At 43.6% G+C, this 24,330-nt stretch overlaps 2 protein-coding genes across 8 annotated transcripts; both read right to left on the bottom strand.

Annotated features, from left to right (window-relative positions):
* Positions 1–8,439: 8,439 nt before the first annotated feature.
* LOC114594589 (ankyrin repeat domain-containing protein 9-like) lies at positions 8,440–11,087 on the bottom strand. The gene has a single exon (XM_077925634.1). It carries the CDS (start codon positions 9,799–9,801, stop codon positions 8,911–8,913), a length of 891 nt encoding a protein of 296 aa, XP_077781760.1. The 5' UTR covers positions 9,802–11,087; the 3' UTR covers positions 8,440–8,910.
* A 2,606-nt stretch (positions 11,088–13,693) lies between these two features.
* YPEL5 (yippee like 5) lies at positions 13,694–23,910 on the bottom strand. Of its 7 annotated transcripts, none has more exons than XM_028724469.2 (4): positions 23,712–23,910; positions 22,552–22,677; positions 16,473–16,633; positions 13,694–15,798 (listed from the first exon to the last, which is right to left on the bottom strand). In XM_028724469.2, the coding sequence occupies exons 3-4, from the start codon at positions 16,611–16,613 to the stop codon at positions 15,574–15,576; spliced, it is 366 nt and encodes a 121-aa protein (XP_028580302.1). In that variant the 5' UTR covers positions 16,614–16,633; positions 22,552–22,677; positions 23,712–23,910; the 3' UTR covers positions 13,694–15,573. The 7 variants fall into 7 exon arrangements, with proteins under 7 accessions (XP_028580302.1, XP_028580298.1, XP_028580300.1 ...); XM_028724465.2 differs by lacking the exon at positions 23,712–23,910 and adding an exon at positions 23,158–23,699; XM_028724467.2 differs by lacking the exon at positions 22,552–22,677 and having other exon boundaries at positions 23,712–23,907.
* Positions 23,911–24,330: the final 420 nt, after the last annotated feature.

Genomic DNA, 24,330 nt, shown 5'->3' with positions numbered 1-24,330 from the left:
ATTCTGCAGCCATCCCTTATTTAAATGCCAAGGATAAAGTCCTTAACTGTGCTCCATGTCATGTATAAATTTGCCCTGCTTGCCTTTCTGCAGTTTTGCAGAGGATTTTACACATTCTTCTTCACCTCCCCTTGGAAACAGATGGGGCTAAAAAACCAATGGAATGAATCAATTGGAAGCTGGGGATAATCATGCCCATGGCAAAGATCCTTGGACCCAATTTTCTTGTTCCACCTTGACAGGCAATGTCCAGTTTTTGAGGAGGCATCTTTTCTTCTTGCTCCAAAATGTAGGGTTGCCATATTTCAAAAAGTGAAAATCCAGAGCTATTTTTTAGGAAAATCAGCAAAAACATCACTGCTGGCATGGCTTGGCATACATCCCGATTTTTCTGGACATTTTGCCAATTTTTTCTAGGACACTGCTTCAGACTACAGATGGGAGATGGCAACCCTACTTGGACCTACATTGGTGTGTCTAGCTTTGTTTATTGCACACTAAAAAGTCGGGGTGCAGAGTGGGCTCCCCAGGCACAGATACACTACCAGCGGTACCTGGAGATTCTGGGCGTTGAGCCCTTCCAGAGATCTAAAAACGTTAAATTGGAGCACTCATCTCTGTGGTATGAGTGAAAATAATAATTCCGAAACTCAAATATGTTTTTTCCGGTAATGAACATATGCAGTTTAAAACAAAGGGGAAAGCAATTAACCCAGCACTTTAAATCCAACTGATAATAAAACTCACAACCAACTCAACAGGCAATAAAAAGGACTAATCCAATTTACGTTGGAGGTTTATTATGGTTCATTACAATCTGATAAAATAATTTTGCAATCGGCATAATCAGCATATTTTTTAAATTTTGCAATATATACTACAATCTTTGTCTTTTAGCATGCAGAGGGTAAAAGTACAATCACATGGATAAAAGGTTTTTCCATTGTAAAACTGAAGGGATGGGGGAGAGGCAGAGTCTAAATTACAAAATATGGCTTTACTTGATAAGTGGTAAAATGGATTTATCAAGATTTCATGTTATTCAGCAAATGGCAGCATGTGCCCATTGAAGCAAATACTTAATACAAAGGGGTAGAATGTATAGCTGAAACAAAGAATTGCAAATGTATGAAAATCAGCAATTTTCCCAGTTTCGCTAGTCATTCTTTGCAAATTTGCAAAATTTCAAAGCCAAATTTAAATGTGCACTTCTAATGTGATCTTTTTTCTTTTTTCTTTTAGCTCAGAATTAAAAAGCAGAATTAAATCCCTTGATCTTGGTTGGGTTGGGAACTCTATTTCTCCAGCTTCCAAGCAGCAACAGATTCTTCTGAGCATGCTCTGAACCACATCAAACATTACAATAGCCTTGTAATGTCAATCAGTATTATTAATATCATACTACAGACTGCAGGGGGGGGCGGTGAGATTTGAGGGAAACGGCTATTTGCCTAAAGCAACCCAGTGGCTGAGTTAAGCCTGGGCTAGAGCTCCTTCTCTCAGACTCCACACTTTGCCAGTGCGGGCACCAATTATGCCTCAGGTAAGCGTGACAAATGCACAATCATGGTCCTACAATATTAACACAATGGTGACCAACGAGTTCTCTGGGAGAGGTGCCCCATTTTCCTAGTTACAGAATACTGAAAGAGAGATGTCACTGCAACAGTAGATCCTGACAGAAGATTTTAGGACTCTCTGCCACAGATGAAAAACATATGTGCATTATTACCAAATTCTTTCTGGAGGAATCTAGCAGTTCAGTCTTTTGCAATGTTTCATAGACTTGACATCAAATTAAAAAAAATAATTGAGATTTCTTATTCATGTATACAAATACATTCTTCCTTCCTCCCTCCTTCCCTCTCCCTCCCCTTGAAATTATTTCAAGAGTCCAATATGCCACAAGACATCTGCCGTCGACATTCATTCTGTTTGGTTACAAAAATAAACTATATTAAAATTTGTCACCATGCAAATGCATGGACTTCCCCGCTTCTCGGTAAGCCCAAAGAAATGGACAGAAAGGCTTGAAGGTTGCTTTCTCTAGGTGCCTTCCAGATGCTATGGACTCATCCCCTGTCTCCATGGCCAGTTGTTACAGATGGTGGGAGTTGCAGTCTGAAACATCTCATGAAAATCATAATGGGAAAGGGTGATGGAATGGTTATTATTATTATTATTATTATTATTATTATTATTATTATTATTATTAAAAGCTGTCTGTGATGAGCAAGCTTTAAATCAGAGGTGACTAACCTGTGGCCCTCAAGGTGTTGTTGGACCACAACACCCAGCAGTCTTGATTCCTGACCATGCTGGCTGGGAATGATTGGAGATGGCGTCCAACAACATTAGAATAACTACACCCCTGCTTGAGTGAAACATTCACCAAATTAAATGCCAATAGACGTGAGGTAGACTTGGCTGTAGAATGACTACATTATGGTACAGAAGACTTGCAAGGCATCAGGCCAGGGTTTCCCAAACTTGGGTGGCTAGCTATTTCTGGACTACAATTCCCATCATCCCTCACCGCTGGTCCTGCTAGCTAAGGATGATGGGAGTTGTAGTCCAAAAACAGCTGGAGACTCAAGGTTGGCAAACCCTGCATTAGGCAAATATATCATTCCTAAGGGCAGGTTAAAATACTCTCCTGTGACTTCATTCATACATAGTCTGGTGTGCCAGCGAAGCCTGAATATCATTGTATTCTTACCGCTTAAACTGTGGTGCAGTCATCTGAGCAGGTAGCCTGTTCCCTACCTTGTTTTGGGTGAGAAAGTGTATCAGCAGCCATCTGGTATGCCATACCTTGTGCAGCAGGCATGGTGCCTGTATAGAAACCAGGCCTATGATTGCTAATGAAGCAGATGTAACCCTAATGGTATCACCACCCATTAATGCACGATATGCAGCAAAGATTCAGAAATAATGAGCCAAAATAGACCAGTGGTCTGACGTAAGAACATAAGAAGAGCCTAAAGCCCCATCTAGTTTAGCATCCTGCTCTCACAGTGGTTAACCAGATACCCATGGGAAGCCCACAATCAAATCCTGAGCACTGCAGCACTCTCTCCATCTGTGATATCCCGGAAGCTGATATTCAGAGGCAGATAGTGGAAAACAGCCATCATGACTAGCAGCCATTTGGAAATGCCTTGGACCAATATTTCAGATTTTTGTCAAGCTGATGATGGCAGCATTGTATACTATGCTGAGCTGAGCCAAAATTTCTCATCAGGCTTTTTTTCCCATGTAAAAATAAAATAAAATCTATGGCTTTTTTTTCCTTAACCCCTTAGGAAAAGGAGGCAGTTTTGCAGACTTTCCTCCCAACATTCTCCATCATATTTGTGGTGGTCACCACCTCACCTCTAGTCACACACACACACCCCACCACCAAAACACACACACACACACACGATTCCAGGGGCATTGTAGGGATGCAAAATGGTGGCTGGGCTGTCAACACAGCTGCTGCTGTTGTGACTTGCAGTGGCTGTGAAAGGGGGGGAAACTCCCCGGGGGAGGGAGCTACTGCCTCTGTGAAATGTGAGGAAAAAATGATGAAATATTTGCCCTTCCCCTGCAGAAATTCAATTGAATTCCCTCCAGTTTCTGTGCCGAGGGTGGAGAATGTTGACAGGCTATTTGTGTACACAGCTCTAATGAAAAGTGACAGAGAATTACAGACTTGCAGCAAGTGACCTTTGGCTCCTCCAGTCCAACCGACTGTTCCATGCAGGAGCTGCAATGCAGGATTCCTAGCAGATGGCTGGCCAGACTCTGCTTAAAGACCTTGAGGGGCAAGGGTTGGGTTATTAATACTAACAGGCAGTGTTGCAAAACATTTGCAGGTTGACTGGAAGTAGCACGTACTGAAAGCCTATCCTGTGCCCTTGTAGTGGGAGAATGGGCAACTGTGCCACAAGTAAGGAAATGCTAAGCTACTTCCCATGTCTTAATACAGGCTTGCCATACATCAGAAATATTCCTGACAATGTCCTGTTTTTTTGGCTGAAAAAATTATGTCGGGGGTAGTTTTGCTGAAGTTGCATTGCAGAAAACTGCAATTTAGTTTTTTAAAAGCTGAGCTCATAGCCCGCTATGGTTTATAAAGTAGGCACTGTAGCTGTGATTTAACGACCGCATAATGTACAGATCCTACGTAATGATGTTTGCTGTCGTGCTGCACTTAATAAGCTGCTGCTAAACGCACAAAGCCCTCCTTCCTCTGCCCCCTATTAATTGGCAATCTCATTGGCAAGACCCATAGGAAATTGATCAAGTAGTAGCCCTTAAAATGGATTATTTTTTCCACGATGCAGAGGGACCTGCAGAATCCCTGAGTACCATTGAAACAAGTTGCCGAGAGGTTTTTCTTAGCCATGGGCTAGCTAGAATTTTTCTTTTGGGATCTCAGGGATACAGGGTCATTAGATACCCCATATTGGATTCTGGGGGTGGGTGGAGATTCAAATGGATTGGTACTGTTATTTTATGTCAGTTTCATCTCACGAGTAATAATGAACGACCCATTCTCTCAAAGTGTCCCTATTTTCCAGGGACAGTCCCAGATTTACATAAGCCGACCTGGTTTCTGATTTGATCCTGGTATGTCCCGATTTTCCTTTAGGACACCCCTATTTTCACTGGAGAAATGTTGGCGGGTATGGAGTTATGCGACCCCCGAACCAAGGAGATAAATAACCATACAACCTTTAGAAGACCTCTGAAGGAAACACTGTATAGGGAGGTTTTTCAATGTTTAAAGTTTTATTATGTTTTCATATATGTTGGGAGCTGCCCAGGGTGGCTGGGGCAACACAGTCAGGTGGGCAAGATATAAATATTATTATTGAATATGATGTCCCTATTTTCATCGGAGAAATATTGGAGGGTTTCCAGAATATTCTAACCCTAAAGTTCTGGTGTTTCACTCTGTCCACTCTGGAAAGCAAACCCCTACAAATTTTATCACCAATGATATCCCCGTCCAGTTCTGATGTAGCTTTCGCAGGCTGCTGACTTGTGCCTGAAAGCAAACAGTGGCCTCTATTCTGTAACTTTGCAATCTTCCATTCTCTTCCCGGTCTAAAAGTACGCTTCATCTCCTCTCATCAATGCCTATCAGTGACCATGGATTTCATCCTGAACCTCCTTCAGTTTCATCCTTGACCTTTAAATTCTGTTTGAATTTGGATTGGATTTTTTAAGGTTTGGTTCATTCAGGGAGATTTTATCCGGTCGAAAACAGTGTGCAGATATCTCCCTTGTGGGATTATTCCTAAATAGCGCTTGCTTAAAGAATGCTACCCTTGTTCCCATCTTTGCTGACATCCAAATTAGAAGCTGCAGCTGCAAGAGGAATGAAAATAACACCAGACCCAGCCCTTTCCCCACAGATTCCAACAGCTGGTGTCTCTTTGGCAAAGGCTGGGGTCCAGTCCCAACAACCCCTCTGTTGTTCTGTAGATCAGTCACAGTGGATAGCGGTTCCTTTGTTCTTAGTCTGACTTTGGAGGCTGCTGCAAAGATATGGTTAGACACACCTCTAAATCTTCTGTGAGACTGGCTTAGGAAGCGTATAATACTACCCTAATCATTCTCCCTTCTGTAAGAAGGAAGGAAACTCTGAGCAGCGACAAGACTGCAGGGAATTGCTGCCAAATTTGTCTGCTGTGGCTAATACAATATGGGGCGAGGGGGACAACAATTTAAAGGATGTGTCATTTTCCAATGATTAAAGAGGGTCTTGCATTCGAAATGTTTGCTAGGATAGGGTGCATATAATATAAAGCAAGATAATTGATAGTATTGTGTGGCGATATTTCAGATACATTTTCCCTTATCATTTTTCACCAAAATGAGATTTATTAGATTGCCTGCTGCAACATGGTTAGCTTTATTGATGTGGGCTTTATTTGCCATTTGATTATTATTTTAGCATTGCTTGATTCAAGTGTACACACACACACACACACACGTGTGCGTTTGTTGCCTAGTTCATTTAAAACATTCTTTACTCTGGATGGCATTTAGTTGTGTTGTCTGTGTGGCTGGTTGGCTAGAAACTGGTTCTGTTTTGCTGTATCAGAAATGTACTGCTAAAGTTTCCTAGATGCCTCTCCTTTATGTCCTCACATAGGTGGGGTAAGGCTAAGGCAACCCTGTGAACTTCAAAATGCTGGAGGGAGGGTCCTGAGGATTTAATCATGGAAAGGAAGAGGGATACTGAACTGTCTGTTTTTTGTTTGTTAGTTTTTTAAGGTGCTCTTGCGCCCTTAAGAGCTATATGGCAGAAGTTCAGCAGGCACAAATTCTCAGTTTGCTGCAGGATTATGTCACAGAGCTGGCGGGGGGCAGGTGCTGCTGTGCTCATGTCCTCTAGACGGGCTTCGCATAGGCATTTGGCTGGCTTTGAGAACAAAATGCTGGGCTAGATTGGGGCATTTGGTCTGATTTGTCAAGTACCTGTGGGGAGTTGCCAATACCAGAACGTAATAGGAGATTCTTGCGAATCATGTAGATCTGTTCAAACCCACTGGCTCTACTAGAACACATAGCTTACATTTTGTTGCAGAGGTAAATTTCAAAGACTGAGATAGTATCCTCAACGTGCCTGGCGTATGCTAGGGCACCAGCTCCTATGCATCCACTAGACACAGCAAAGTCCTGCTCATTTGTTCACAAGGATGAAATTGCACTGACTATTCTCTGTTTCAAATTCTGAGTCTTCTTAGGCATTTACATTAAAGGGACCGCTTCTCATTGCCCATTATCGTGGAATTTGGACCTATCTGTGAAAAACAGGTCAGCTTTATAGAGAGCAATGATTATTATCAAGCCAAGTTGCCTTAAGAAAAATGCTTTAGCCCCGTTTCCAAAGTACATAGGATTGTACGAAGCTGCCAGATGCTTAATCAGACCACTCGGTCCATAGAGCTCAGCACTGTACTCACAGACTAGCAGGGGCTGTGCAGGGTTTCAGAACTTGCTTCTAAGCCTGTTCAGGAGGAAGCAGCTCCCCTCCATTTCCATACAAGTTGCTTCCCAGGAAACATGCTTAGGGCCAGGCTGTCACTCAGGACTGGCCCCACCATAAGGCAGAGTGAGACAGGTGCCTCAGACAGAGGGGGGGAGCGGCAGCTACACAACCCACCTTGCAACCCCTAAGCCAGCCTGCTGCCTCCAAGTGCAGTGGCGGCTGCTCACCTGGCACCTGTGTTGAGGTAAGGTTCATCTGCCAGTCTGTTTGGCTTTTCTTTGTGGAATTCTGGGGTTGTGGATGGGGGGGGGGAGGAGAGAGAGCCTCTCGTTCTTCTCTTTCCAGAAAAGCATCAAGGCCCATCCCTTGATGTTCAGTGTTCTTCTGGCCAGAGATGCCTTGCTGAAAACAGCATGCGATCCAAAATCAGAGGAGCAAACATGTGTTGCCCATCTACAACGTGGACAAATCCTTTCCGGCAGAGGTAAAATGAACGAATGAACAAACAAAAAACAGAAACCATGCACCTGGAGCTGCAGAGATTGTGCACCTTGAAGGAATGCTGATGGGTCGTTATTTAGGCAGGTTACATCAGTGGTCATGGTTGGGTGGGGGAGATAAGTTGGGATGGGCAGAGAGGCAGGAGCAGCCTGTCTACAGGCAAACAGGCCAAACTCTTTGGTTGACGATGGTGACCTTCGTACATTCACTCACAAGGTCTCATCCTCTAAGGTGGGCAGAGTCCCTTTTTCCTAAGTCAAAAGCCCTCACACTGGCTGGGACCGATGGGAGATGTAGCTCAAGACATCTGGAGGGCGAAGGCTGCCAGCATTCTTTCTCAGCAACTGCAAGGATCGCACTGCATTTCTTGCAGGGAAGGGGGGGGGCATCAGCTGTCTAATATTGCATTGCTTCTTGCAGTGAAAAAAATACAAGCAGCCACTGAAGGTCTCTAGCATTAAGGACCATGCCGCATCTTCCTTTGTAGGCATGCTCACTCTTGAAACTACTGTGACACTGTGAGCAGAGAGGAAAGGGGAGGGTAAGGGTATGTCTGGCACATTGTGATGTGCCGTGGAAATTGGTCTTTCCCCTACCACTCAGCTTTGAAAAGGAATTCCATCTGTGTAGGTTTCATTGGGTCCTTTCCACCACACCACCAACCTACCTAGCTTTTGCTAGAAAGGCTCAATGTTTTAAGGTGACACAAGAGTATCCTGCAGCCAGAGGGACTCCTCACCACTGCAGGAGCACTGAAGGCCAAGACATTTATGATCATAACTGCTGATTCATTATGCAGCACTTGAGAAAACTTAAAAAGAGTTCCTCCTTTAACCCCCACCACACGCTCCCCTAACAGCACAGTGATCTGGTAGGCTGCAATCCTGCATAGAGTTATGATCCTTAAAACTCAGTGATGTTAATAGAAGTTAAGGCATCAAGCAATGTACAGGATTGGGACCCTGGTCCATATAATGCCTTGTGAAAACAGTGCCTTTTAAATAATAACAACAATGCAAAACCTGGATAATTTACATAAAATACAAACAATAAATCAGGAGTGCTGCTACACTGATTTCAGCGAGCAAAATGTACATTCAGCTCAATGTAATATTTTCACATGCACAGAATGGGAGGGGTTTTTTAATCTGAAAAAAATAGAGAGATTTCATTTGACAACATATACTAAGGCTGGGATTTTCAGCGGCATCAAACAGTAGCCCAGATTTTGATACCAATTCAGTAATAACTGGGCAGCAAATCCCCCTAAGGCAGCAATCCTACTTGAGAGCAGTCCTATTTAGCTCAAGTGGAAGTGCACTGGGGGTTTGGTTTGCAGCCTGAAGCACCTTTGAAAACCCCACCTGAACAAATTATACAATTTGAATGTGACATTTTTTTTAAAAAAAAGCATAACATCATGGAAAAACATTTACCATATTTTTTGTTGGGTGCTGCTTGCCGAAGCGAGGCAGGGGCTTTAATGCCTGAGGTATAGGAAGTTCCTGGATGCTTTTAGGGAAATGGGAGGGTGGGAGAGTCTGAAGGATGGTTTGCATAGCTTGCAGGTATAAAGATGCAGGCATGTTCCCCACCAGGCTATTGAACTTGTCCTCCCCTAGCAGAACTGCCCAGTGTTCTGGGTGCTCTTGCAGCACCTTCCTCATCTTGAACCGAGGGCTGGGCATGAAAAGCAAGAGGTAATCGAGGCAGAGCTTTTTGGACGCCACGTTGACTTTCGAGTCCCACATCTGCTCCAAGATGACATCCAGCGGTGTCAGTCCTTTGCTGTCCTCTATCCTGGGAGAGGCCCCGTTCCCCAGGAGGATCAGAACCGTCTCTGACCTCAGGAGCTCGCAGGCGAGATGCAGAGGGGTCTTCCCATCTTCCAGGTGGAAGCAGCCGGTTCGGTTGATGTAGGAGTTCAGGCTGGGCAGCTTGTGGGAGATGCTGATGATCAGCCCCAGAATGTCTCTCCTGTCGTAGGTGACAGCCATGGCCAAGTGAGGAGCAGAGGAAGGGCAATAGCAGAAATGTTCCCCGGGGACTTTGAGAGCCTCCTCCGGAAAATGAGACAGCAGGTACTGGGCATAAGGCAGGTGGTTGTGAACCACGGCGTAGAGCAGGGCTTCGGAAGGGGAATAGGTCCTCAGGCTGGCATTTTCTTCCCAGTAGAAATACTCCATAGTCCTCATGTCTTCCAGCATCCAGACAGGTTTGTGATCTCTGACAGCTTGGTAAAACATATAGGATAAGAACTTGCAATGCCTGCTCTGGTCATCCTGTAAGCTGGCCTGGTTACTGGCCATGTCTCGGAAGTCCCAATGGTGAACAAGCCCTTTTGTGCCAAAAAGAAAAGGGGGGGGGGCCTCCACTTGCAAGCGAAGGCTGGTGTTCAGTTTGAATGCAGATTCCAGAGGCTGCTACAACCTTCAGACTGTCATTGCAGCAGCCTGGACTGCACTAGCCGGAATGCATAGCTCTTTCTCTGACGGGCTGTTCATCTCCACCCATTCATTGTTTTCCCTTTCTCACTGCGGCTGGTTTTGTTGAGGTAAGCAGAATCTCGCCAGCTCAGTTAACCATTGCCATGCAAGCACGCAGTAAATGCAGTCGGTTCTCTGTTCGGCGCAGGTTAATGGAATACAGATAGCTGTGATTTAACAGCCGAAGAGAGAGCTATTTGCAGGGGACTATAATTAGCTTTGCAAAAGGAGCAATTTTCTGCCTGCAGTCAGGGCCCAATCAAAGCTACAATAACTATTGCAACGGAGTGTGTGTGCATCCTGATGTTTATGTGCTCCTAGAACTGATAGGGGCATGTGTGTGTGATGTCACTTATACGCATTCTCCATACAGATGCAGTCCCTCAATGGATTAATCTAGTGTAGTTATTTTATATTTTAAAAAGTATACAGTATACCATATTTATGAAAATTATCATTGTGGTTTACAACAGTTATGCATAAAACCATGCGACAAAAAACAAAAATGTTAAATTCAGAAATCAGCTATTGTGGAAATGTGCATTCTTAATTGCCTGCAGAAACCTGGCAGAAAAGTTTTCAGCAGGCATTTAAAAATTAAAACAGAATGCGCCTGCTAAATCTTTAATGAAAGAGTAATCCACAAAACTGAGGACAACACGAAAGGCTCAGTTTCTTGCTGCTGTCAAATGAATCTCGCCAGTTTGGAGGACGACCAACAACACTCCTGCAGATTTTCTCAGGGATCCAGCTGGGATATAAGGCTTCAGGTGGTTCCTAAGACAGCTTGGACCTAAGTTGTTCAGGGTTTTGTAAATACAAGGACCTTGAATCTGGCTTGCTAGTAGATTGACAGATTGTATGCAGGCTGAGACCCTACTTACCCGCAGTCTGTCTCGCCAGAGTGGTGCATGCTCTGGTTATCTCCCGTTTGGACTATTGCAACACGCTGTATGTGGGGCAACCTTTGAAGGTGACCCGAAACTACAACTAATCCCAAATGCAGCAGCTAGACTGGTGACTGGGAGCGGCTGCCGAGACCACATAACACTGGTCTTGAAAGACCTCCTAAATGGCCTCGGCCCAGTGTACCTGACGGAGCATCTCCACCCCCAGACACTGAGGTCCAGCTTCAAGGGCCTTGTGGCCCTCACTGCAAGAAGTGAGGACACAGGGAACCAGGCAGAGGCACTGGCAGAGGAAGAGGAGTGTGGGGGGAGCACACCGCCCCCAGCAGCGCGATCCCGGTGGGGTGCCATTGCAGCTACCCCCGCCCGCACTGGGCACCACACCCCCAGGACGAGTACCACGCCCCTGCGGGTGGTGCGCCATGCCCCGCCCCGCCCCTGCCTGCTCTCCACCCCCCGGTGCCAGAGCATGAAGCTCCGCCGCTGGGCAGAGGGCCTCTTTGGTAGTGGCGCCTGTCCTGTGGAATGCCCTCCTATCAGATGTCAAAGAAATAAACAACTATCTGATATTTAGAAGACATCTGAAACAGCTGTTTAGGGAAGTTTTTAATGACTGTTTTAATGTATTTTTAATATTTTGTTGGAAGCCAGCCAGATGGGCGGGGTATAAATTTTATTATTATTAATTATTATTATTATTATTACTAGATTTTCAAAAAATAGTGGCACAAGTTGTCAGCCCGGGGCCCACATCATCATCATCATCATTTTTTATTTGTATACTGTCTTTCTATCTTACAATACTCAAGGCGGTTTACAAGCTGACGAAGTCTCTCCCCTCACTGTTCTTTCTCCAGGAACAGCTCCCTCATGAGGAGTCCCAGGGCCAGGGGGTGGGGCAAGGCAGGTAGAAAGATATGTTTTTCACCAAAAATAGCAGCTTTGAGGTGCCACAAGACTTCCTTTTCTGCAAGACTAACAAGACTACTACTCTGGAAACCCTCAAGATTGTTATTTACAGTTATTTTTCAGTGCAGATCCAAAGGAAGCATCCCACTGCTGTCTTGTCTAATAAGCACGCAGAGAAATATGGCACTGCATCTTACTGCGGAGTGCTGAAGCTGCTCCAAAATGTTGGCATGGAGTATTTCCTCTAATGAGCTATTACATACAGGCCTGAGAACAGAAATCCATTAAGTGGATTTCCTCTGCTTTAGCTGTGCAGTACAGAAATGAATCAGCTTTCCAAGCCCTAATGTATGCCACATCCAAGGGCTCCTTCCTTTTATTAGCATTATTTTCAATCTTCCCTAAGTGGACATAACAATTCAATCAAATCTTTTTTTAAAAAAAACACACAACAGCTGGTTGATTTGGCACAAACTGTTGTTTTTCCAGCTATCTATCCCTGCACTATCTCACTCTTGGATCAGGGGTTCCAGCTGATATTTTTTGTTCCCAAACATTTATTTGCTGGGTAAGATGTTTATCCCTGTTGGGCTCTTGTATTCTGGCCTTGAGCAGATGTACTGCTTCCCCATTGCTACATTATAAAGCCAAAGAAACAGGACAGCCTTGGGTACCAATCAGCTAGTGCTGTGTCTTGCAGCCACGGATGCATTAGTTGGGTTATGTTCTGGAAAACTTTGCAGCAGACCCACAACAACTCTTTCTGTCTCTCCCCACCAAACCCCCAGGGTATATGATGGAAACAGGAACAATAGATGCTGCAATCCACTCAAGGCACCATCTAGGTCTCGTTTATATTTTATATGGTTTTACATTATTATACATGTAGCAAACCACTGTGAGGGGGCAGGATATTGCATTTTGAATAGTGATTTGAGACACTTATGAAACAAATAAATAAAAGTTAAAAGTAATGGCCCTTAAGAGGATTAGAAAAACTCATGGTGTATAAGGCTATCTGTGGCTACTGGCAACAACAGCTATGTTCTCCAGGCTGAAGGCAATATACCACAGAATACCAGTTGCTGGGAATCACAAGTGGGATATTATAATATATTGATGTATTCGTCGCGGTGAGACGACGAAGAATGAGGCCGGAGAGAGGCTGGCGCCGCAGCAAAAGGCTGCTGAACACGCCCCCTCTCAGGCACCTGGTTGGATGCCCGCCGAGGGGCATGGGCGCCAGCCAGGTGAGATGGAGGCAGGGGGCTAACGCCCCCTGCTAGGGGCGGTGCTCGGCTCCTGCCCACAACCACTCCCCTCTCTTGCAGGGAGGAGAGTCTTTATAATATATTGATGTATTTATGGTTGTTGAATATGATTCTAGAAAGCTATGGCAATCTGAAGTAAGAAATTTTATTATATGGAACCAAACTAAGTCAAACAGAACAGCTGATCATCCTACAGTATCCGATTCTGAGGAGGAGCGGAAGGTGGACAATTTTAACAGATGCATGTTTGTAGTCAAAAAGGTATGTACTGTCTAAATAGAAATGAATCTGCTATGCACCCTACTCCATTGAAAACAGCAATCCATGTTGCTTTACCTACTTGTAATAACTCACCCTTTAAAAAACAAAATAATTTTTTGCTGTGATAGCTCGCACCTGAGAAGGAAGGTTTTATTTTGGCCTGCAGAGAACAAAAAGAGATTACAGGAAGCCAGGCAGACTGTTCCAACCAAGCTGTGTTGCAATATACAACAACAGCTATCTCCTTCCACTGTAAATATCTGCCATTCCTTCCTTACATTTGTATATTTAAAACAAGCAAAAAAAAAAAAAAAAAAAAGTCTCAAGAAGTGTTCTTGCCAGTGAAGCATAGAGCTGGAGACCATGCAGGACAAAACATACTTTATTGTACTGCAACATCAAAAATACATGTAGAGTACATCAAGGACTGCCAATCACAAGTTGCCAGTTAAGTTACTAAAATAATCGGGAACAACTGAAATCCATAGTAAAGTTTACTCATCTGAGGCACAAGTACACTATTGTTTAAGTATCCTGATTTGACTTAGCTCCAGTACACAAATCTACATGTTGCCCCTCTAAGTTGCATATTAGAGCTACTTATCAAGCTAAGAGGGGTGCCCAAACTACAGCTCAATGGCCAGAATGCCACATGTGGAGTGCAAGATACAACTCCTCATCCAGTCTGCAAGTTATATATGGGAGGCATTGCTCATGGAACAGTATTCCTAAAGGCACTTGCAAAGGCAACCCCTCACCCCAGCCTGTGCAAGTGTGGTTAGGACTGAAGTAAGGACTACTGATCCTCCAGATATATGGATGCTTTATTTGCATTCCTTGCTCAGTGGCAGAACTTAACAGGTGCTATCTGATTGCTGAGGATCAATTACAGTAAGGCAAAAACCTTGTCTAGGAAGTAACTGGTACTGACAAGGAGAGTACAAAATTGTGATTAATATTTTTAAGATGCAGGTCTTGGACTTCCAAGAAATGTAGCTTGGCAGGCCATGCTGGCAGCAACATTTGGGCACCCCTGAGTAAAGAGTCTACAGAAAGGTTTTTCGGGTGAGCAAGATCCAGTATTGCAACACAAGTAACTGCTACAGGAAGCAACAGATAACCTGTGACTAAGTACAGCCAGATGAACTTCTGCTGGTGAAAGCAGTAAAGGTGCAGCACCACAATGGAAAGATGCAACTAAGAGTAAGAGCTTTGATATCAGAAGCAGCATTTGAAGACAAGTTGTTAGCCATTTAAACAGATTTAGATCAGATGCCTAGTTGTATGCATGGCGGTACATGCTGGCATGCCCTTCTTCCTTATAGTTAGGTTTCTAATGCAAAGCTATGGATTAAAAAGGAGGGAAACTCTCAGATTAGGAGTTGCAACTTTTCTATTTAAGGAAGTCAGCCAAGAAACAAACAAATAAACAAAACAAAAAAAAGCTGCAGCAACTGCTCAAGTCCCACCCATCACTACCTACATAGTTCTGAAGCAACACAAGACTGGACAGCCATTTGTCTATATAATTAGGTAAGTTACATCAGGAAACTGAGAAGACAAGCAGTTTTGCCCTATTAAAAAAAAAGTCAACACCAGCCTTATGGTGGAAGGGGTGCTTAGGTAAATGAGGAATGAAAAAAAAATTGGGTTACAAAAAAAAAAAAAAAGGTACAGACAAGCACAGGCTCTGTACTACCAATGAACCCCAACAAGAATATGAATCAACGGCCAGCACAAACTGGACTAAACACTGAACCTTTAGCACTCATCATAAATTCGGACCTCTTAAGCCAGCAGATCAGGTGAAAAGTCTGGCTAAAATCGAATTAAAAGGAAGGACAAAAAATTGAAATAAATTAAAAGATTGCTACACTTAAAATTTTCCTTTTGATGTAACAGGTTTTACAAGCTAAAATCCAACTGTATTCTCTCAAATGAAAGAAATATTCCAAATTGCTTTCAGAGGATTTGTAACTTCAAATGCTTACATATCTGAGACTTTAAGAGAAAAAGCTTAGTTACAACATCCATTCAACATTCCCTATGAACTGAAAGGGATAAAAAAGGAGAAAGAAATAAAGGAAAGTTCCGTCTGAAATTCTCTCACAATCTTTCCCACTCTCTAGTTCATGAATCCAACGCTGATGCTAAGGTGACAGTGTATGTAAGTATATTTTTTGTTGTTGATTTTTCTCTTTTTAAAGTTTCAACAGAGAAAGCCTGGAGACAACTGAGATGTTCATTCATGAGTTATCAGATGGAACATGCTCCTCAAACCCCTCGCTCTCTCGGACTAGAGCTCTTTCCAAGATAACACGGCCCTCCTTATACCGCTGGCTGTCTTCAGTGGCAAATTCATAGATCCAGCCTAGCTTGCTGTTGCAGTTCTTGCAGCTCACATCACGAACCATGTGGCGTCCAGTGAGCATGACCCGATCCTGGACTTCACTGTACTGCAGATTTACTACCTGTAGCAGATAAAAGGGATAGAAAGAATTTGAGATGTAGTTAATCTACAGAGGAATTGCCTACAGGGCCTTCATCTCTAACTGCAAGGACACATTAACAGTAATGACCTTCCTGGGGCACTCTGTGAAAGAAGCACTCTGGCTGCATCCAGACCAGTACAGCTGCTGCCAAAGCTGACAGTGCCAGGTTTTAAAACTGCCCCAACCTAATACAGCAAACCACTGATTTTGGGGAAATTTGAAAGGAGCTCTACAAAGAAAAAAGTAGACAACACTCGTATTATATTAATTAATTAATTAAATTAATACAGTTGCCTAGTGTTTTATAATGAACTATGGATTATAGGCCTCTGATAATCCCTCTCACCCGTTGGTTCCCTATAAATGTGACTTTGATTTTCAGACGATGATAAGAGGATTTCACAAGTTGGCTTTGCTTACTTTCTTGTTTCCAGTGCTTCGGCATTTATTACTTTCCCATTTCAAATCTGGAACTGACTTTTTTCCAGAAAGATCCAGCTACACATTTTGTTAACCACTTAGCATGCAGTCTACAACCTCAGCCACTGTTAACCTCACATTGTTCTCCAGCGTGCAATTCTGTTTCACCATAACAGGCACTGCAGGAACAGAGTGTGGTGGCACTTAAGGAGTTGCAGGTCTCTTTAACTAACCTTGTTAAATAGGAAGGCTCGACCAGTAGCCCCTGTGAAGCGAGTAGATATGAGTTCTGAGCGGTTGGTCAAGATTGTGTCACAATTTGCACAGGAAAACAGGCGAGTACCACCAATATGATCCAAGAAAATCCGGCCCATTTTTAAAGAATGCTACAGCCCTAAAAGGAGAGAGAAAGAGCAAAGCTGAAAATGTCACCAATTTATGTCAACACCTTTGAAAAAAGCTGGGATGGAATACATGTTTTTATGTTAGAGATTTCCAGTAAGAGCTGTTGAGTAAATATCCAGCAGTGCTACATTTAGAATACAGAATCTGTGTATTCTCCTCTACACACACACACACACACACACACACACACACACACACAGCCCTGATAGAAAAGCAGTGGGGAGCAAAATCAATTTTGTGCAGCAGCCCCTTATCCCAGCTAATCCTCTGCTGAAACTTGCAGCAACCAAAATTGCTTTTCTTTGACAAGGAGTCAGAATATTGTCACATGTGACTGGCTATAGCAGAGGAAGAAATGGGACAGAAGGGCTTCTCCATTATCTCTGTTGAGAAGCCTGCAACTTTTGGCTCCTCCTGGCCTTGAACAATTTCCATTCTAGTTTATCATTTCAAGAACTCTAAGAACTAATGTCCATTTGCTTTTTCTTCTCCCCTTTCAATCCTTTTTCCTTCTTGCCTTTTAGATTGTAAGCCTGAGGACAGGGACTGTTCTACTACTGAATTTTGCAAGCTATTCTGGGAGGCCTTTTTAACTGAAGAGCAGGGTAAAAATCCTTTAAATATCTAGTTTAGCCCATAGGTTCTGTGCCAAGTATAGCAAACAGAGATGCTGAAAGAAGACTATGGATGGGCCCAAGGAGAAAGAGTAGCTGGGGAAAGGGCTATGTCGTAATGATATAGAACATGTCTGCATGCAAAGTCCCAGGTTTAATCCCTGGTATCAAGTTGTCAGGGACTAGTTGGATGCAGAGGAATGGTGGGAGGAACCAGCTGAATCTCCTCCTGTGTATGACTAACACTGGATATCATCCATTATCCTGAAGCTTAAGAAGCTCAAGTATGAAAACCATGAAAAATACTCTTAAGAACAGAAGCTGTCACTTACATTAGGGAAGTCAAATATTCCCAGTGCTGTCCTAGTTCAATTAATAATAATAATAATAATAATAATAATAATAATGATATATTTATACCCTGCCCACTCTAGGCAGCTCCCAACCAAATATTAAAAGCACAATACAGCATTAAACATTAAAAACCACCCTAAACAGGGCTGCCTTCAGATGTCTTCTAAAAAGGGTTTATCAACAACCCTAAGCCTGAAAGTTTATGAGAAACTAGTTTATAAGCAAGAGTTTTCCATTACTGGCTTAAAATGGAACACAATAAATTTATGTGAAAGCAAGCTTCTCTGACCAACATATTGGCTATAGCCAGGGATGGGGTGCCTATAAACTTATAACCATACATCCTGAATGCATATTATAAAACAACAAATACTACTAATGGCTCACAAGAATGATGCAAGCTGAACAACAAAAAGCCATCAAAACCCACCCAGTAGAAGTGATTAACGGGGGGGGGGGCATAAAAGAAAAGAGAGAGTGCGCTAGAGAGAAGAGAAATCCAAACACACTGTGACTTTCCTTTTGTTTTATATTGTCACTTCTGTTCTTGTGTGGGCTATATGTAGAATTTGGATAAACAACCTATTATTAAAATGAACAATTTGAGCACAAAGATCTGAGTATTCATGTTAGGGACTAAATTTAGAAAATCATAGCCTCAGGGCAACCAATCATTAAACTTTTCAACATTTTCTTCCTTTTATACAGATCCTTTTTTCCATGAATTGAAACAGGTTCAAGTACTTAAGTTATTCTTGAAACTGGTGCCACCACTCATTCTAACTGGGCATTCCTTTTTCTTTACTGCTGTAAGGCAATTCCTACCACTACTTGAATAGGTTTAAACAAGAAGTTAGCATTGACTACATGTAATTATTGTGCTCAGTTAAAAGGCTAGTTTACACCCTATCCCCCCCCCCCATGCTGATATTTATATTCTAAATCTGGCACCACTTTCTAATGAGCTGGTGCAAATTTTAAAGGCACATAACTTATTCAGATTAGGAAGCAAAGATCTAAATACATGAACATACTAGAAGGCAAATCTAGGTAAAGGAACCTTAGGTCACAATGCTGGGAAATACCTCTCTGCCCAAGATCCTGGGAAGCCACAGCCAGTTAAAGAAGACATTAGATGGCTAGACAATGCAGCAAGCCTAATTAAGGTATTTTCCCTTTCAATAAGCCTAATGCATTGTCCCAGAACATTGGAGAATCCAAATCCAGCCATCTTACTAATGGCAAAGGCACTCCCCTGAATAGAACAATCAAGTGTTCAAAATTACCCAGGTGCATTTTGCTCCTGGTTATTGAACACTTACAACCAAGTGAAGATACCTGAATGCCAGGATGGCGCCCGACAGTCTTCACCATCTGGAAGTACATGCCTGGGGATCGTTGGATCTGGACTGTTTTCAGACACCAATACCCCAAAATGGCAACTAGACATTCCATTTTGCCGACTGTAACCTTAGTGTAACACAAAGTGTCCAAGATACTGGCTGTACAGTATTCTACTTTCCTGCAAAATGGAAACCTAGAAGACCTAGGCCTCCTTGCAAGCAGCATGCACGTGCAGGTTTTACTTATGACTGAGATGCTTTCCTTCCCACATTCTTATAGACACCATTCAGCAATGCATTAAAATTCTCATGCTTGTTTTAGATAAAGTAATTGATTATTTTTTTTAAAAAAATAAAGCAAATAATGGATATTTTACACTCATATTTATTCAATTTACACAATATTTAAATTTCTAAAATGAGCTCCTCTGCACTAAATGCCACCAATATACATAACTGTTTGGAAACTTATACATGTAAAGTGCACTGAACTTTTCACTAGATGTCAATGGAAATGATGTACTACAACTAATTTCATAGGGTTGGAGATGGCAACTTACCGTATTTTTTGCTCTATAAGACTCACTTTTTCCCTCCTAAAAAGTAAGGGGAAATGTATGTGCGTCTTATGGAGCGATTGCAGGCTGCGCAGCTATCCCAGAAGCCAGAACAGCAAGAGGGATTGCTGCTTTCACTGCACAGCGATCCCTCTTGCTGTTCTGGCTTCTGAGATTCAGAATTTTTTTTCTCCTTGTTTTCCTCCTCCAAAAACTAGGTGCGCCTTGTGGTCTTATAGAGCGAAAAATACGGTATATGTAAACACACTAAGCAACTCATTTTAAAATCTCACAAAATTGCTTCCCAGTTATTAACACTATCTGTCTTTGATGAGAAAATGAAACAGAGAATCAGAGTTAACTCTAACAACAAAGAATTCAAAATTAAATATAGTCACAAGTTTCTAAACAACCCCTTGCATGGAATACAGCTGACTTAACTAATGTAGGGTTATGTTCTAGGGATAGTGTATAAAGCCAAAATCATGTACAGTGGTACCTCGGTTCCCGAACGGCTTAGTTGACAAACAAATCGGCTCCCAAACACCACAAACCCAGAAGTAAGTGTTCCGGTTTGTGAATGTCTTTCAGAAGTTGAACATCCATTTCGGCTGTTGCCATTGTTTCTGGGGCCAATCAGCCAATCAGAAGCCATGGTTTTCGAACGTTTTGGATGTTGAATGGACTTCCAGAACGGATTGGGTTCGAGAACCAAGGTACCACTGTATAGTCAAAACATACTCTCTCTGCACGTCTGAACACTCTCCCAAGATGAGTGTGATGGAGGGATTGCCAATTATTTTCCTGCCTGAAACCCGCTCCCCACTTTTTACTCCCCCCCCCCCCGGCCAAACATGTAAAGTTGAATTCACACAAGTTAAATAAATGCACATAAGTTGGAGGGCAACTTATAAAAGACTTGATTCCACCAAGAAGATAACTGGTTCTTCTTTTAAAGCAATCAGTGTCACAAATGACTAACATACTATTTTCAGGTCTATGGTGTAGTATTTTTTGTTAGGAATTTTATTGACTTTTAAAAAGCTAAACATGGTTAAAAGTATCCTCCTGCACCGCTACATTGAAACAACGGCATATACGATGAAGCTCAAGAGATCCCAAATGTATTTGGTGTCTGTGCATTGGGACTAACCCAATTCTACCACCACTGCTCAGCCATTTATGGGCAACTGCACTAGTATTCTAGCAGCAGAAAAGCATGGTTGGTTTTTGTAAATATTATTTCATTTTCAATAGGTATAAAATAAGAAAAATAGCTATAACAGGGCATCAGAAAAAGAAGAAAACAAAACAAGATACAAAGGCATGTAAAATAAGTACAGTTGTTTGTGGAGTATCAGAGTCCAGATCCAGAATAAGATGAAAATTGTTTTTCTGTAAATAAAATACATTGGTTGTATGTGTCCTTTAAGTACAATTTCAAAAGACGCATGCTTGAGATAACTTGCAACTTATTTAAGCTATGGGAGCTCTAATGTAGGGTTTCCCCTACTTTGGAATTCCAAGAACTCTGGGAAATCCTTAACACAGAGCACTGACTTTCTATAATTTTGCTATCATTGAGGTTATTGTCTTACACGTAGGCTTCCTCTGGTCCACAGGTTCCAGAGTTCAGAAAAAATAAAGGAAATTCCTTTCCCATTTCCCTTACCTTTTTTCATCCATTATGGAATAATAAGTCTGCACAAGTCACTTCCCAGGAAGTCTCCCACCCAGACACCGATCATATCTAGAGCTGCAGCAAAGTGATTGCATCTTGTGCCTTCAGAGAATGCCCTGGCCACGTATGAGGGTACAAAACAGTGGTATACATGTTTCCTCTTCCTCTCAATATCATGGGAGAAGAGCTGTTTGCATTGTGGCATTTCAGACTGGTGCTATATACTGGCATAGAGAAGTAAGAGACTGATAATAAAAATTAGGTAGTATCTGATTCGTATTTCACTCCTTCCACTACCTCATGACAAATGTTTCTCTGCCTCACATATACCTGTCTTATAGGATTGCTGTAAAGAGAATCAAAATAAAGTACTTCAAACACTTTACTGTTACTTAACTTTATATGATGCTTTCAGTATGTTTGCAAAATGTACTTTGTTGCACAACAGTAAGCTGAACAAAATGAGGTAAACTCTGTTTGAACCAGCCATTGATTTCAATGAGATGCTGAGTACTAAATGTTATCAACACTACATCCTAAATTAATTTTTTTAAGTTTGAGCTCAGTGTAATATATATAAAATAAAGCCCCTAAATATCCATAATTATATGGTGACCCTTAAGATATTTTAGAAGGGGATACATCACCAGGAATGGGAGGTAGGAAGGAACTGAAAAAGAATTAAATCACTATTCAACAGTTAAATAAAAAAATTCCACCCTTTATAAAGAATGCAGAAATCATTAGGAGTCATATACAACCATACTTGGGGATAAAGAACTAAAACATTAGAAGGGAAGGGAAGCAGAGCCTGTTCCGCTCTGATAATGTTTTAATCACTTGGGCAGCTGCTCTATTTGGTAGACAGTAAAGCGAGAGAGAGCAGTTAACAGCAGCAGCACCCCCACTGCAGCAGGATCCTCCTCTTTCAACAGCCACTGCAGAGCACCGCAAGAGGAGTGAGTTTCTGCCGCCTCCCCCAGAAGACCCAGAACATACAGTCCTGCTCTTATTATCCAAAACAGTAATTACACACAAAGAAGGTGGTGGAGGAAGGGAGCGCACCCTGATTCTGGTCACATGGCCTACGACATCCAATCAGCAAAGGTTCTGCCCATGTCTGGTTTGAGAATGAGACTTTCCCAGAAGCACAGGCGATTTGACAACAAATAAGAGGAAACAGCTGACAAGGGAGACCTGTGGGCCCCAAGTCACTGGTACCACACAGTCAGAAAAGCAAATCAACAGTCTCTCTCCCCCCCCCCAAAAAAAAAACACTTCCTATCAACACTCTGCTCCGGGAAATACTGATCTCATATGCATTTGTAAATTATGGGAAGAGCGCTGAGGCTGCTTACAGGATTATAAATCAAGGAAGTGACCATACTAATCCAAAACTAGAGCATTTGGAACAACGAAGTGACGGGGGCACTAATAATTCTGAGCAGGTGTCCTCCTGGAATTGAAAAGCAAGGTGCCAATATCTGTTTAAGGCAAAACGAGAGAGAAAAAGTTATTGTCCCTGGCCTGTTTTGGATCACAGAATGCAGCAGCCAGGGTAGGGGAAAGAAGCAAAGCAGGAAAAGACCGGAAGCAGAGCCTGACCTGTTTTCCAACATATGTAATTTACAGTTGTTAAGTGTTTGAGGCTATAGTAATTGATCTATTTGTGAACATCTCAAACAGACTCGGCCGTCCGGACACGAAAAGCAGCTTTCCGAGAAGGTAAAGAAAGGGGGAAGAAGAAAACAAAGAAAGTCTTTTTAACACGACAAAGAACTTGCTAGTCATGCAACAGCTACATAAGACACTACAAGAAGACAGTAACAGCAGCGGAACAAGGCCCCCAATAAAATCGGCAAGCCTTCCAAGCGCGACAGGACCCTTCACTGTTTTTGGTTGAGGTTAGGGATCCATTGGTGGCGAGAGAAAAAGAAAGAAAAAGAGAGAGAGAAAGAGCTTACAGTTTCTACGCGGCTGAGGCTGCACAAAGGGCGTTGTGGTGTTGGTGTCGTCGTCGTTGTTGTTGCGGCCGACGTTGGCTTTTGCGCTCTCGGGGAGGGACAGGGCTGGAGGAGGAGGAGGAGGAGGCTGGGCCGCCCAAGCTCCAGCAGAAGGGCTTGTTATTGCGCTCGAGGATGTGGAGGAGGATGAGGAGTTGGCGGGGGGGGGGGGTTGCGGCCGCCGCGGGATGATGCGAAGGGACAAGGGGGTGGGGGAGAAGAGGAGGGCGAGGACGTTATTGTGACAACGCGAAGGAGGGGCCTGCTTTTGGGGGGGAGGGGAGGCTGTTATTGTTTATTCCTCAAGCGAAGTAAGGGGGAGGGGGAGCGTTTTGCGCGTGGGTTAAGAAAACACGCAGGGAAAACACCACACCTACACGCACAAGGGTCTTCGCCGAAGCAGGGAGGGGGGGAGACGGGAAGGAGGCAGCCAGGCAGCCCCCACCTCCTCAGCGACCCGCCTCCCCGACCGACCTCCTCCCCGCGCCCCCCCCGGCGCGAGCAACAGCCGTTACCTGCGGGCGGACGCAGCGACTGACTGGCCACGCGACGGCCTCAACCAACTGACCGACCGTGGGGGGGGGGGGTTGTCGCGTCTCCTTCCCCTGCCGTTGCTTAAACAGCGCCGGCCTCTCTCTCTCTTTCTCAACTCAGCTGGCTGGGTGAGACTCACTCTCCGGCCCTTCTCCTCCGTCTCCGCCCCCGCCCCTGGCTCCGCCTCTTCCCCACTCGAAGCCACGCCCCACCCTAACGGCGCCTCGCCTCCGCCGCCATGCTGGCTCGGTGGCCACGCCCATCCCGGCACGTGCCGCGCCTCCCCGCTCTCCTCCTTGCCGGCGGCGCGCGGACGCCGAGGTGGGGCGGGGCGCAAAGCGGGAGAGAGGCGGGGCCTCCTTAAAGAGCCAGGCGCCGATCAGCTGAATGCCTTTATTTGGTCTCTGTTGGCGACGCTTAGAGGCCGCCGGCGCTATAATGTGGCTTAGTTTGGGGTGGTTGTTTTTGCTTTTGCTGAGCCCAGGTACTGGCTGTTTATTTGCCTCAGAACCTTGACTTAATTTTTACCTGATACCTGTAGCAGCGCTTGGCTCAGACTTACCTCAGTGCGCAGTCTCCGCCTTGGAAATGGGTCTTTAA

The sequence above is a fragment of the Podarcis muralis genome, chromosome 3 (assembly GCF_964188315.1).
Source record: "Podarcis muralis chromosome 3, rPodMur119.hap1.1, whole genome shotgun sequence".
NCBI lineage: Eukaryota > Metazoa > Chordata > Lepidosauria > Squamata > Lacertidae > Podarcis > Podarcis muralis.
The sequence above is the reverse complement of the archived record's forward strand: the minus strand, read 5'-3'. Positions and strand labels throughout refer to the sequence as shown.